The 13577-nt window shown below is 45.5% G+C and overlaps 1 protein-coding gene across 2 annotated transcripts in view; it reads left to right on the forward strand.

Annotated features, from left to right (window-relative positions):
* Positions 1 to 13577, forward strand: part of LRP1 (LDL receptor related protein 1) — a 1300039-nt gene that overhangs the window by 885046 nt on the left and 401416 nt on the right. For both annotated transcript variants that reach the window (XM_069653565.1, XM_069653566.1), the window contains exons 49-52: positions 4016 to 4165; positions 5473 to 5595; positions 10867 to 10983; positions 11919 to 12047. In XM_069653565.1, the coding sequence (XP_069509666.1) occupies positions 4016 to 4165; positions 5473 to 5595; positions 10867 to 10983; positions 11919 to 12047 (519 nt within the window). The remainder of the gene's footprint in view (positions 1 to 4015; positions 4166 to 5472; positions 5596 to 10866; positions 10984 to 11918; positions 12048 to 13577) is intronic.

The following is a 13577-nucleotide window of genomic DNA, read 5'->3' on the forward strand; positions in this document are numbered from 1 at the left end:
CCACCATTTAGACATTGTCCACCTAGTGTCTGTATATATACTATCTTTATTGTATTTGTATGTACATTGTATGTAAAATGCAAATGCCACCTACCTGAGATATATTGTATTTTGTATCTGTACACTGTATGTAACCCATGACCTGACCCTGTAACCCAAGCTTCGCATTTTCTTTTTTGTTGCGCCCGGCTACCTTCGGGTCTGGTGCGAATTATAAGAGAATAAAACAAACAAAGAAACAAACTATTCTCTCTCAACCCCATTTTGTTTTTCAAAATTATTTTGGTATTCGCTGTTTTTTCATTCTTTCTTTTTTTATCAGTTTTGTATTCGATATAACTGCATACACTCAGCCAGCAATGTGATGTGCCTTTCCAATCTGCACTCTGATTACATTTTTTTCTGCTTTCTCTGGATTTCAACTGCAGAAAGATACCCACATAGTCGCCTTAATAGGCCCATTTTCAGTGTGAAGGTTTTTGGAAAGCTGGCAGGGCATTTTTCCCATGTGCCTATTAGTTTTGATTGTTTGGGCCTCTGATTAAACCTTGCAGTAGCTATGGCTGAGTGGTCAGGCTTAGTCCAGGAGGGAGAGGGCTGTAGTAGAAAACAGACCTTTTGAGCACACAAGCAGTCAAGAAGACACTTAGTTATATACAAATATTGTTATTTATTATACATACTAGAGAACGTTAAATTCACTTTTCAGTTCAAGTAAGTAAGATAAACTTTATACATGTATACAGTGGGATTTCTGCTGTTTTAACTCCATTCACTGGTAAGCCTGAACTTAGAATACATGTCAGGGAAAGAGTTATTTCAGGTTAGCAAAAGTATTCATCAGCCAACAATCATAGAATGATAATACTGGTAGGTATCCACTTTGTACACTCTTGTAGAACAGTTGGAAGTAATTCAAGGTAAATAATAGCACTTGACAATATTTGGAATCAATGTTTCAAGGAAAACCTGAATGAATCAATCACAACACAGAGCAGGTAAGACTTGAATTAATTTCAGAGGCCTGAGGCTTTAGAAGTCCGTCCCTATCTAGTTATGAGTGTGTCTGTGTCAGATTAAGGGGCAAAAGAAGTAAGGCAAAGGATGTAGAATGTCGAGAGTTCCAGAAGAAGACTTGTAGCAAGTAAATATACTTCTTTGTTGGGGAAGAGGGTTCTGTGGTTTCAGATAAGACTCCCTGTAGGTGCACAGGCTTTGGGCCTGGGAGAACGCATTTGGGCAAACTCCTAGACACACAAATTAGCACTTCAGCAACACAGGAGCAGCAAAGCAACTCTGCGTAAGTTCTAACGAGAGTATTACAGTCCCTGAAGCATGAAGAAGTGGATGCAGCATGATGCCCCCACTATGCAGCAGACCTGGCCACTCGATTCTTGGTCAGGCAGGATGGATCTCGGAGCAGAAGTTCAGAGGAGAGGCTCTCAGAAAAGGATTATGCATGGTTCTGTGGTTTTGGTGCCCTTTTCAGAGAACCATTCAAGAACGGTTACTGCCTGGTCGATTCAGCTTGCTTTCTCAGCCCAGCCCTCTGTTGAGGGGACTTCAAGGAGCAGAATCTTGCCTCTGGAGGTCTGGATGTTTCGGGAGGATTTGATATTGGGAAGGCGATGCACTGCACACTGGCCCCAGGTCCACGGTATTGGCGGTTTGCAGCCGGCGAAGGTTGCAGCTCATCATGGGATGGCTTGAAATGTAGGTTGTCTTGAGACTGGTTGGTCCCACCAGTTTAAGGGAGGAAGTAGTCTGGCCTGGAGCTTTCCTGTCACTTGGAAAAGAGGGCTGAAGTAGCAGCTGTCACTCAGATGGCTCTGGTGTTCCCTGGAGGTTGCTGTAGACGTCCTTCATCTGCTCTACAGAATGGTTCTTCCAGTGGTCAACTCTGGCTTCAGCATCAAGACCCTCAACTTTTATGGAGGAACCCAGCCATTCAACGTGCATGCTGCCATTCAAATTTGGGTGGGTGCTGTCCTTTAAGGACAGCCAGCCTCCCAGTTTGAACTGGAACTAAGCAAGCCCACTGGAGGACAAAGACCTATGGACACTGGTACCTTGGGCGGGCTTCACGAAGTAATCCTGGTGCGCTTCACGAAGTAATCCTGGTGAAGACCAACTACGACCTCCCCCACCATGCATGGCCAGGAAGACCACCAGGAAAGAACAAACCATTAGATGGCAAAAAGGAAGACTGGACCCGTTTTTGGATCAATGGTGTCCCATGTGGGCCTTACTGCAGCTGCCAATGCAGCCTGCATATTACGTTTCACATAATTGGTTGAAAAAGTATCCACTGCCACTAGCCACTCAGATTTGTTATTGTAACTAGAAGTTACAGGAGAAGTGAGAAAAGGGATATCAAGAATCCCCCTCAGCCCTCAAAATAACGTGGTGTGCGCTGATCTCACAAGAAAAGTCTAGGTAGGATAAAAAGGACCCCCCTATCCTTGGAAACGGTTATCACAAGGAAATAAAATAAAACCAAAGAGCGAAGCTCAAGTAGCTTCCAGCAGCACTACACAGAAGGTGCTGTGTGCTGCAATAGGAAATTACAGATGCCATAGAAAAAGATGGAGGAAAGTAGACTCCATTAAAAGAAACCCAAAGAGGTGTGCCCAGAGTACAAAACAAGAATGAGTGAGGAAAATGTTCCTTCTCACTCGGGAGAGTCAAAAACAAATCCAATAGTCCAGCAAAACGTGTTGGGGTATTCAGCAAGTGAGGAGAATATCACACAAGATGCAAATTCTACATAACAATCTCTCTCCAATCCCGTAAGGTGTCCTGACTGGTCTGCACTGCCGAAGTTTGCATATTTTGTTAATTTTGAGGTCTTCTAAGAAGTTACCTGGAACCATCTGGTGAGAACTGCAACCTGCTTCTGACACGAAATGTTACCTCTGAACCCGTGACCTCTGGGTTCCCCTCACCCAAACCAAGGACCGAAGATTGTGTGGCCAGTGAATTACAGAAAACCTGCAGGGTCACCTGGAAGAATTGGTGTCGGAGGGATAAGTGACCATACGTGTTTCTGTCCCCCTCCCCCTGTCCTCCTTCCCCTTAGGATTACATGGGGTGTAGAGCCTTGGTCCCTAAACTCCCTCTGCCCTGGCTTTTAATCATCAAACCTGGGACCGGGATCATTTCCTAGGCCTTACCTTGGAAATAGGATAGAGTTGGGATACTTACCTGACTGATGTAAATACTTACCGTGCTGTAATGAATGTTCAAAGAGTACCACCACTGCATCAGTTTTGAAATACTTTCCCTGAAGAAACCGTAGTTGCAGCTTGTCACTTTTGGGCGCAAGGCACCATACATCTTGGGGCTGAACTTCATAAGAAAGGGGTAACTGGGTTTGTGCTTATTCTCACTATTCAAACTGTTTTCCTGGATCTGGTTATTCACCTGTTGAATACTGCTATACAATTCATATAACCTCTTATTTCTAAGGGGAACTCATATTATATACATGTATATATGAGAGAGAGAGATTGCATTACTTACCTGTGATTTTTATATGCTTGGTGTTTTACTAAAGGCCTAATATTTGATTCTATGTTTACATACTTACTAACTTGCATTACTGGTGGTGTTCTGTGTGGACTCATTGTAGCCTTAGACCACTCTCACACTTTTCCTGAAACTAAGCTTTGACTGCTCATCCACACTACCTTGATTGGGTTTTGGCAAACCTCTGTCTTCCCTGTTTACCATTAATAGGGTGGCCTCCTAAAGTCCCCTCTCCCCTAGCCCCTCCCTCGATCCCGCCCAGGGGCTGATTTTAGAAATTAATCTCAACACTTACCCTTGTGAGTCAGCTCTAACTTGGTGGGAACCCTGCACATACACTACAGGTTGGGTTTTCTAAGCTCTCACCGGTGGACACATTAAAAAAATCCCAGTAACAGTGGCCATCTGTAACTCTCACACAGTATCTTTTGTAAAATGCATTTCTCAGTTAAGGCAATGCAAAACTCGCCTCTTGCATCCCCAACAGGCATCACGGACTGCAACAGCTATTTCAAGCTTGGTGTGAAGGGGGTTATATTTCAGAAGTGTGAACAAACATCGCTGTGCTATGCCCCTGCCTGGATATGTGATGGCTCCAATGACTGCGGCGATTACTCAGATGAGCGCAACTGTCCAGGTAAGATTGCAGAGGGGTCTGACACTTGGTGCATACATGTAAGAAAGATGGATGTGTTTGTTAATGCACTTGGTACCAGGAACCGTCTGCAACCTGAAATTCACCATTTGTAATCCTGGGTTAAGGGAGGAAGGGTCTCGTCTCAGCCATGTATCTTCCTGGGGTCAATAGTTCTATTGGATTGGCTAATAGTACCACCTGTTTCAGAAGAAAACTGGCAACATAATTATTTCTTCAATCTTTTCCAACCCAGTTTTATTTTAGTAAGACTTAAGTAATGAAAACATACAGTGGCTGGGGACTCTGTACTGGAGGATCGAGGCAATAGACCATGAATTGCCATATCTGTGAAGACCACCCTCTGATAGTTTTGCAATTTCAGTTGTATGTTAGGAAAATCAATAACCCACAGCAGGATATAAATGTCATTGTAGTAGGGAGGGCATAAAAACATTTAGTGACTTTTTCCAAAACGTAGGCATGCCCTGGGGATGAAGATTTCCGTTTGCCCTTAAGAATCACTTACACATCGATCGTGTGTTCTAGAGACGCTTTTACTGTTACTATTCAGGTCTGATTTTTAGGGCCATTACCATTTTGTGTACATAAATCTAAATGGCCCAACCTTTAGATAAAGAGTATATCCTTTCAGTAATTAAGCTGTGTGGTCAATCCTTTAGGTGGTAATTTTTGTGTGTGTGTGCAGGTTTGTAAATCTTTACCCCACTAAGATTGCTGCATTGCCGTGTGAGAGGCATGACTAGTTTGGTGGAAATCCTGCACATACACTAACAGTTGTTCTTACTAAACCCTCTCCAGGAAACTTAAAATTAATGCTAAAACATTACAGGGATCGAAATTAAGATTGGGTAAACCGGAACTAAAAGCAGCTCTGGGTTCTCCGGCATTAACAAGTGACCAGGAGCTACCACTGGAGAATGAGGAGTTAACACATAGAGTTCTGCAAATCTATCTTCCACATGAGGTGCAAACCTATCATCTTGTCCATTATTAATGACCTCTTATGCCTTACATATCTTATGGATGTGTCCTAATTTTGTTTATAGATTGTCCCAAATGCACAGAGATAAATTCACATAGGAGAGTTTGTTCAGCATCACTTGGCCTGAGGAGCCAAAAGTAGCTCTTGGTGCCATGCTAATCAGGCTCTTCTAGGATGCAAGCCGGAGCTAAATGGCTCCCAGCTCCCCTCAATTTCGAGCCTTGCGTTGCATGCTTGTGGTTCAGCTCTGCCACTGTCAGAGATCCTTTTGTAATTGGCCTTCTGTGTCTGCTTGTATTCCCAGGTGTCAGAAAGCATAGGTGCCCAGTGAACTATTTTGCCTGTCCGAATGGAAGATGCATCCCTATGAGTTGGACCTGCGACAAAGAGGATGACTGTGGGAACGGGGCTGACGAGACACACTGTGGTAGGTGATGCATATTATGCAGAGCACGCACCTTTGCTGAGTGCAGTACGTAATCCACTACATTTGGTCACACCAATGTGACAGATAGTTGAGCCCCTGAATATTTATGGTTCCACTAAATACCATCACACTAGTAATGCCATTTCATGCATATGAGGCACAACCTCAAACAGACTTCCACAGTGTTGGGAAGGATTTTTGGAACTTTCCCTCCATAGTGTCTATGGACCCCCAATGTTTTGCTTTGTTTTTTAACCTATTCTGACTTCAGCTTTCAGCTTCATTTCCCCTTCCTTTTGCTCATTTTGCTATGGGGAAACTGGTCAGTCCTTCCAACTATCAGTACTGGAAAACTGTTTCCCATTAATCTTTTACTTTTGTAACTGTTTTACATTGCACACAGTATCCTACAATGCAGTGCAATGGGGATACTTTTTTGTCACCCTAGCCTTTTACACTTGGGATTTGTGGTTATTTGTATGTGTCTAAAGACGAGCTGGTGGCAGCAATTATATTGTTACAATGTAGAGGAGATCCCAAATAAAGCCTGCACTCCAGTCGCCCATTTTGAAGTACCAGGAACGTTCACACTGAGATATGTGACATATGCCAAGCAAATAAACCAGCAGAGAGCCGCAGTAGGGCTCTGCCCAGCACCTATTAGAAGAACAGAACCTATTGACGTACCAGTACCAAGAAAACCATGGACAGTAAGATATCCCTTGAGAAAACCATATCAACAAATGAACCAAAATTAAGATAGTCTGTGTACAGTCCCTGAAGAAACCAAAAAGGCCTTAATGGAAGATGAATGGTGACATCACGAGTGCCTGGACGGACTTGCAGATGGAAGAAATGACAACCAGAGAATGACGTAAAGAGACGAAACGCCATGAATAAGGATATCGTGAACTTAAAGGAATGATGTCAAAATACAAGAAGCTTCAGCGGTAAGCAAGATGAAGATATTCCACCAGTTTACACCTGTAAATATGCTTGGAACCGCAAGAAAGCTAAGAAAACAGTGTGGCTTGCTATGCTTAGAAGAAGAGTAGTGTGGCAAGCGCCATTACACATAATCTACCTCAAATGAAGCACCGTAGTAGTATATTTCTACTTTGCACAAGAAGCAGAATCAACCGCGGTTACTAAAGGCCATACGAGAAAAGCTTCACATTTAGCAAAAACGAGAAGAGACGGCTGAACCAAAACTCAGCAGAAGCAGCTCTTGCCAGGAGAGCCAAGGTCATACCAATAGAAGTTATAAACAGTAGCTACGTTTAATTGAAACTAAGAACAGAATATCCTGCCTCTGAAAGGTTGAGATAAGAAGGCGAAGGCAGGTGGTGGGTGAAACGGAAATCAAATAAACAAATTTAGAGAAAAGAGACAAATTCACGGTGTCGGAATCACGTGACCAGCTGAGCAAGAAGAAGTGAGGGTTCACACCTACGCTTGGCACCTGACCAAGCAGAGATATCAGAACTTTTCCAGACAGAAGATGCAGTTTCGAGGACAACCGCAGGGAACTAATTGGCACATGGCTACTAAAGTAATAATTGAATGTAACCATAATCGGAGGAAGGCCAGGTAACTAAGGGGCACCCGGCACCTGGCCATCATTCTGTGTGCTGCTAAGCAAAGTAGAAAAGTATGCATGGGGTTGGTGCCAACCCAATCACAATGGACCAAATAATCTAGGGTCCTATAGTTGGTAGAACCAATGCCAATGGGACGTTGTACTTTTAGTGACGTTTGCAGTAGTCATTTTGAAGAAAGGGCTTAGATGCCCACCTGACAGTGTTTACCCAATCCCCTCACTCTGTTACCATATACTGCTAGTACCTATAGTAAAGTTACCTTTTCCTAACCAATAGAATTCCATATTAACTTTTGAGTGTTACACGTCAATGATGACGAGTTTTGAGTATAAATGTTACTACTTGTATGAAGTTGGTTGGAGTTGAAGCGAGAAGGACGATCACATCACTGCTGATATCCATGACTCCCCGTTTTCTGCACTTGTCATTAAACGGACTCCATTTGTCAAACCATTGAGTTGTCCTTATTGATTGGTGTTGGAGTAATAAATCTGCACCCCCATCCATCTCATGGGTGCAGATATCTCGTCTTAAAGTTTTTCTGAGCAAGCCTAGGCTCTATGGGCCGGCCGGGGGTCTCAGAGTACAACAACTTCTTTGTAATTCCTAGTGTGCACATTTGTGTTTACCACGCATGGCTGCTAAACTTGGATAGTGCCCTAAAATGGCCGCTCCACAAGATGTTCACTTGTTCTTGGGCCATATTCTTGTTTGACCTTACTACCTTGCGAGGTCAAGTAATCCCATACAACTTCATGCACTTGCCCGGGAAGCTGATGCTTCGTGGGCTAGTGCTGCCTTGGTTTGTGGGATTGTCTACCATTCCACATCTGTGGAGTCAGAGTCTAGGGTTGTACCCAGAACGTGGGGTTCACCAACTTGTGGTACAAGTTGCCTTCCCTGTGAATTTTAGCATCCCAGCCTCAAGGGGTCCTATCCTAGAGAAGCTTCTTCAACGGCGGCTGGAAGGCTGCCTGCCATCATCTGTGTGCGGTGCCCATCACTGGAACTCTCCTTCCCTCCTGTGAAGTGTCCTGAAGAGACCTGCATTGGGGAATCTTTGTATCTGGACATGACCGTAAGAATCCTTGCACACACAGCTCCTGGGCAGCTCGCACTGCAACCAACAGCTGGAAATCCAACCTCCAGCAAACCCCATCCTCTCCAGCAGACCCACAAAGTCACTTGGGGAAATTTGAGTCAAGGTGGTAAGTAAATGCAGTGGAACACAGGGGCAGGATGCCTTGATGCTGAAATTTGTAGAGAAGGTGACTTGTACCACAAGCTCTCGACTACCAAACTTCCAGGTGGAACTGCAAAGCATCGACTGTTTCTGGCGAGGTTGTCCTCGAGAGAGCTGTTCAGTCCACCGGGTGGTCCAGGGACACTTGCAAAGGCTCAGGATGGCTGTTCCTTGAAGTCATTAAGGCTAATTGGTCCCACTAGTCCAAGGGCTGAAGGACCACTCTGGTCATAATAGATCAGGTAGTCCAACAGGGTTTCACTTGGCCAGATGCAGGAAGGGGTGCCAGGCCTTGTCTTGGCTGGAACACTAATCTGAAGAAATGACTTCAGGAGTCCTTCTAATCCACAATTCAGGTTTGAGGTAAATCCAAGCCCACCAATGGCAAGGATCTGCACAATTCAAACGGCAAGTAGTTGTCCAATTAGGGACAACTACTGGTTTCACTCATGCCCCACACCTAGACTCTCTGGAACCATAAATGTGGAATAGGACTAGACGCTTTCACCTCCTTCCTTGGCCATACACACACCGAGGCATCACTAGCCTGTGAAATGCATTACCTTGATAAGGGATTTTAGGTCCAGGCAAAGCATGAAGAAGGCCAAACTACAATATGGCCAAGAACAGGTGAATATTTTGTGGCACTAGCCATATGCGGGAAATGCAAACGTGCACACTAAAAATAATCCAAACATTGTAAAAATGTATCTTCTGCTACCAGCTTGTCTTTAGGCACATATAAAAGTAACCAAAAATCCCACCTGTGAAAAGCTAGGATGATACAAAAGTGTCCCCATTGCACTGCACTGTAAAATGCTGTGTGCAATATTCAAAAGTCACAGAATGCACAAGGGAAACCTAGTTTACCAGTACTAGGTCTGAAGGATTGATCAATTTCCCCACAACAAATGAGAAAAAGGCAAGGGAAGTGAAGTATGTGGCTTTACTTCACGACAAAAAGTCAGAGCAGGTTTGAAACGGAGCAGAAAGATTGGGGGTCCATAGGAACTATGGAGGGAAAGTTGCCAAAAGAGAGATCTTACACCCACATTTACCTCTGCACCCTTGGCCCCCGGACTTCCATTGATCATACATATTTCGGAAATAAGAGGGCCCAGCAGAACTCCTGAAGTGGTCCCTGGAAGAATAGGGGTATCTATTTCTACCCCCCTCCGACCCTAGGATTGCATGTGTGTAAAGTCCTTACCCTACCTTTCCTTAGCCTGACTAAGATCGATGGTGGTCTGGTGAAGGGGTCCCCCTTGGGACTGTCCTAGAGTAGTGGGAGAGAGCTTTCTGAACTTTCCGTAACCTTGGAACACTTGCCTGTGGTCTTCGGAGTATCTATTACCGCAATCCAATAGTAAATCCACATGAACAGTGTGTTTAGTCGGCACTATGCCTCATTCCCTATCTGGGCTGGACTTACAAAGTGCTGGGCACCCTGCCGTAGGCTATTCGATACGTGTTCTATCTAAATTACATGCCTGTTTGTGCTGGTAATGAAATGACTGTTTTCCTGTTCATCACTCACTTTGCTACTTAGTTATAGCCAAGTGTGGCTTCTATCTCTGCTACAATTCAGCAATTGTTTATGAAAGTAAACTTTTGTTCTATTAGTAGAACCCCCCAAAGGTAAATGTATATATGTTGGAACATAGTTTAAACAAATACAAACTTCAGGTATGTGTTATTAGAGTGTATCTTAAGACTAATAATAGTATATTTGTGTATTGTTATAACTGGAATTTTTGGAGTTTTCGGATTGTCTCCCATTGTAGCCCTCGATCACTTTCAGACCCGCCTAAGCCTTACTCCTCTGCTTCTCTACCTTGATTGGGTTTGGCTAGACACCTGTCTTTCCTGTTCACCATAATAGGCTGGCCTCTCTGAATCCAACATCGGGGCAGATTCTGAAAATCCATCTCAACACATGAGCATTTAGCTACCAACGCTGTAAAAGGCAACAGAATGGTGTTGCTGAAAGCAAAACACGTAGCTGCCACCAACGTACTTGCCAGCACACTTTCTGGGGGAGGGATCTTACCCAGGGACAGCATGGTGTTCTCGGAGGGCACCCGTGCCCTGGTAGTCATGGGTGGCAGCTGCCTGCGGTGGAAGTCACACTGACAGCAGGAAGCAAGTCCAAAAACTCAGCCAGCTAAAGTGTAGGAGACTGAGTAACCAGTTCTGACCAACCAATATGAATCTATCGAGAATAATTTGTGAAATGTAAAAAGCATGAAGGTGGCATTGGGGCACAGGAACTTCAACTCATACTTTTCCTTGAAGAACCAGGATGCGGTGAAACCTACAAGATGGGGTGTCCTGCCCACTCAAGATAGTTGGGATGAGGGCATGCGGGGATTTATGGTGGTCTGTTGGTCAGCGAAGTTAAGTCTGTGTATCTTCCTCCATTTCCAGATAAGTTCTGTACATCCGTGCAGTTTGAGTGCCTGAATCACCGCTGCATTTCCAACCACTGGGTCTGTGATGGAGCTGATGACTGTGGGGATGGCTCTGACGAGCACAGCCGCTGCTGTGAGTACATTTCGCCCTCGCCTTCCCCAAACATGTGCTAAATACTTGTGTTTTTTTTCTCCAGTGGAATGGCCCCCTGCTGGGGAAGTGGGTCTTTCCCAGACAAGGGATACCTTCTCAAGCTCATACTCTACTCTGTTTCCCAACCCTGCCTCTGACATGCCCTGGGCCACAGATGAGCCGTCACACACTGTCCTCCGTCCTTTATCCTGCCCCACTATCTGTGACGCCCCCCACCCACCTCTTTATCTCGTCCTTCCTTCTCCCAGCAATGTACCCCTTCCCTTTCCACTGTAGACTACAGTCCGGATACCCCGGGAGGCAGCCCGGAGGCAGCCCAGTGCCAGTACCCAGACGATCCGTCCTGCTTTTTAAACTACTACGCTGGTAATTTGCCAAAGTTCAAATAAGTGTTAACAGCATCACTTGTTTTCAGGTCGTGCTCTTCTCTTGCAAGCTTGGATGCAGGGCTGGTGTGATCTGTATTAAGATGGTTTTGGGAATCCTACTGCAGCAGCATTCTTAATGCATCGATAAGAGATACTGATTCGCTGCTTCTCACTGATTGTGATTTTTTTGTGTGCATTGTATGTCTTGCTTTCGCTTTTTTGACATCCTACAATTACTCAGCGGAGTCGCCGCGAAATACATGGGCATGCAGTATAATGGTTGGCAAGAGGGAGTGGTCCACTCCTCAGGCCAGCTGTCGGCCTTCTGCATGGCGGACACTCGCTAGACGCCCGCATGAGCGGCGTGGGCGGCTGTGCACTGCTCAGGGCAGGCAGTAACGCTTTCAGTGCAGCACCTTAGACCAGCGCCGGCCGGCCACAGTGTGTTCTTTTCAGTGCCCAACGGACAACCGCGTTCCTGTTGCGTAAGAAGTGTTGAAGCAACGTATGTTTTGCATTGTCTGACCCGTTTCTCGTCCCGTGCAGATATGACGACCTGCAACCCGGAGTCTTTCCGCTGCCCGGGGACCCACATGTGCGTGCCGCGGCGCTGGCTCTGCGACGGGGAGAAGGACTGCCAGGACGGCGCCGACGAAAGTGTCAAGGCCGGCTGCAGTAAGTGCGCTTCTCCGCCAATCGCCCGCCATGTCTCCTGCTCCCCCGGCCATTTCTGTTGGGTCGCATTTGGCATTGGGGCGCGTGTGGCAGAACCAGAGACGGCACATGACAAGGCAACACAGGGGGCGCAATAATGTCCCGTTATTGTACGTTGTGTTTGGTGGTCCTCGGGAAGTTGTGGCGGGTGTCCACAGGGGTCAAGTCCTAACAAAGTGTGTGTGTGTGGGGGGGGGGGGGGGCTCATCCACAAACACAATGTAATGTGACGTCGCCAGAAAGTAGCATATCAAGGTGAAATAGGCATATTTAATTAAATTGGCTTTGCATAACCATCCAAATTGCACAGGACGGATGGCATTTGGCTTTAATATAATCAACACACACACAAAACCAAGAGAGTATATGTTCTAATTGTGTTTTTGAAAACGTTTAAAGGTGTGCATGTTTCAAACTCCAAGAACCAATACAAATGTATTCCCTGGAACTTGCAGTACCGAAATGGTCCATTTCACCTTTAGTTGTGTGCTGCTGTTCCTCAGGTCATATAGTGCAGTGGTGAAGTGTCCACCTGCAAACCTGGCGGTTCGATCCCGAGGTCGGCTTTAATTCATGAATTCAAAGAGGCCATTGTGTTTCTCATTTTAGCTTGGGGGGGAGGGGGGGACTGAGTCCAACCTCAGAAATAATTGGCGGACTTCGTCCACCCACGTGTACCCTTAACTTGAGCCCTGGGTGTCCAGTAGTTGTGAGCCAGTAGGGCGCAGGACCTGAATCGGTGGGGAAAATTGGGGGCGGGAGGGGGTGGGGGTGCTTAAGGGGGTGGGTTGAAGGACTGGAAGACATGGAGAGATCCACGATCTATCGGGGTCCCTTGAGATGTATGGAGTGTGGGTCTAGGCTGGAATTTAAGCATGACCCCCCTTCTGCTGCTGCCCACACCATCCCGTTTGTAATGCTGGTAAGTGGTACAAGCACACAGTATCCAAGATTTACAGGAATCCAGGAGTGGGGGGGGATTCATATTCCGCTTATGCAGATGGGATGTGTTTGGGCACCTGCTCCTTTTAATGTGTTTTCCCAGGGCCTGTCTGTGATGACAAAAACCAACTGTGCTGGGTGTATTGCTGTAATACCGAGAAAGCAGGTACACAGCTGGCACAGTACATTTGTTTCTCCTTTGTTTTAATGCATTGCATTATTGTAGACAGGGCAGGGGGTGTTGACAAGTTTTCCCCACTGATCCTAAAAATGTCTGGGTGCAACCATCCTTGGTTTCTTAGGTGTTCCTTAGCAGCACAGTTAAAGTGGGTGCAAAAAGAAAGCCCTCAAGGAGCGGCCATTTTTCAAAATAGAAATGTTTGATTTTTTTTTAAACAAGAATGGAACATGCCAAGAACACACTAACAACGTATTCATTTAGCATAAGGAAACAGTGATTTGGCATCAAAACAGTTCAACAAATACACGTCGTTTGCTTCTGCTGGTGAGTTCTTGTCTGTGCAAAGTTAATGGGTTAGGAACAGATGC

The sequence above is a fragment of the Ambystoma mexicanum genome, chromosome 3q (genome assembly GCF_040938575.1).
Source record: "Ambystoma mexicanum isolate Mex_15411 chromosome 3q, UKY_AmexF1_1, whole genome shotgun sequence".
Classification (NCBI taxonomy): Eukaryota; Metazoa; Chordata; class Amphibia; order Caudata; family Ambystomatidae; genus Ambystoma; species Ambystoma mexicanum.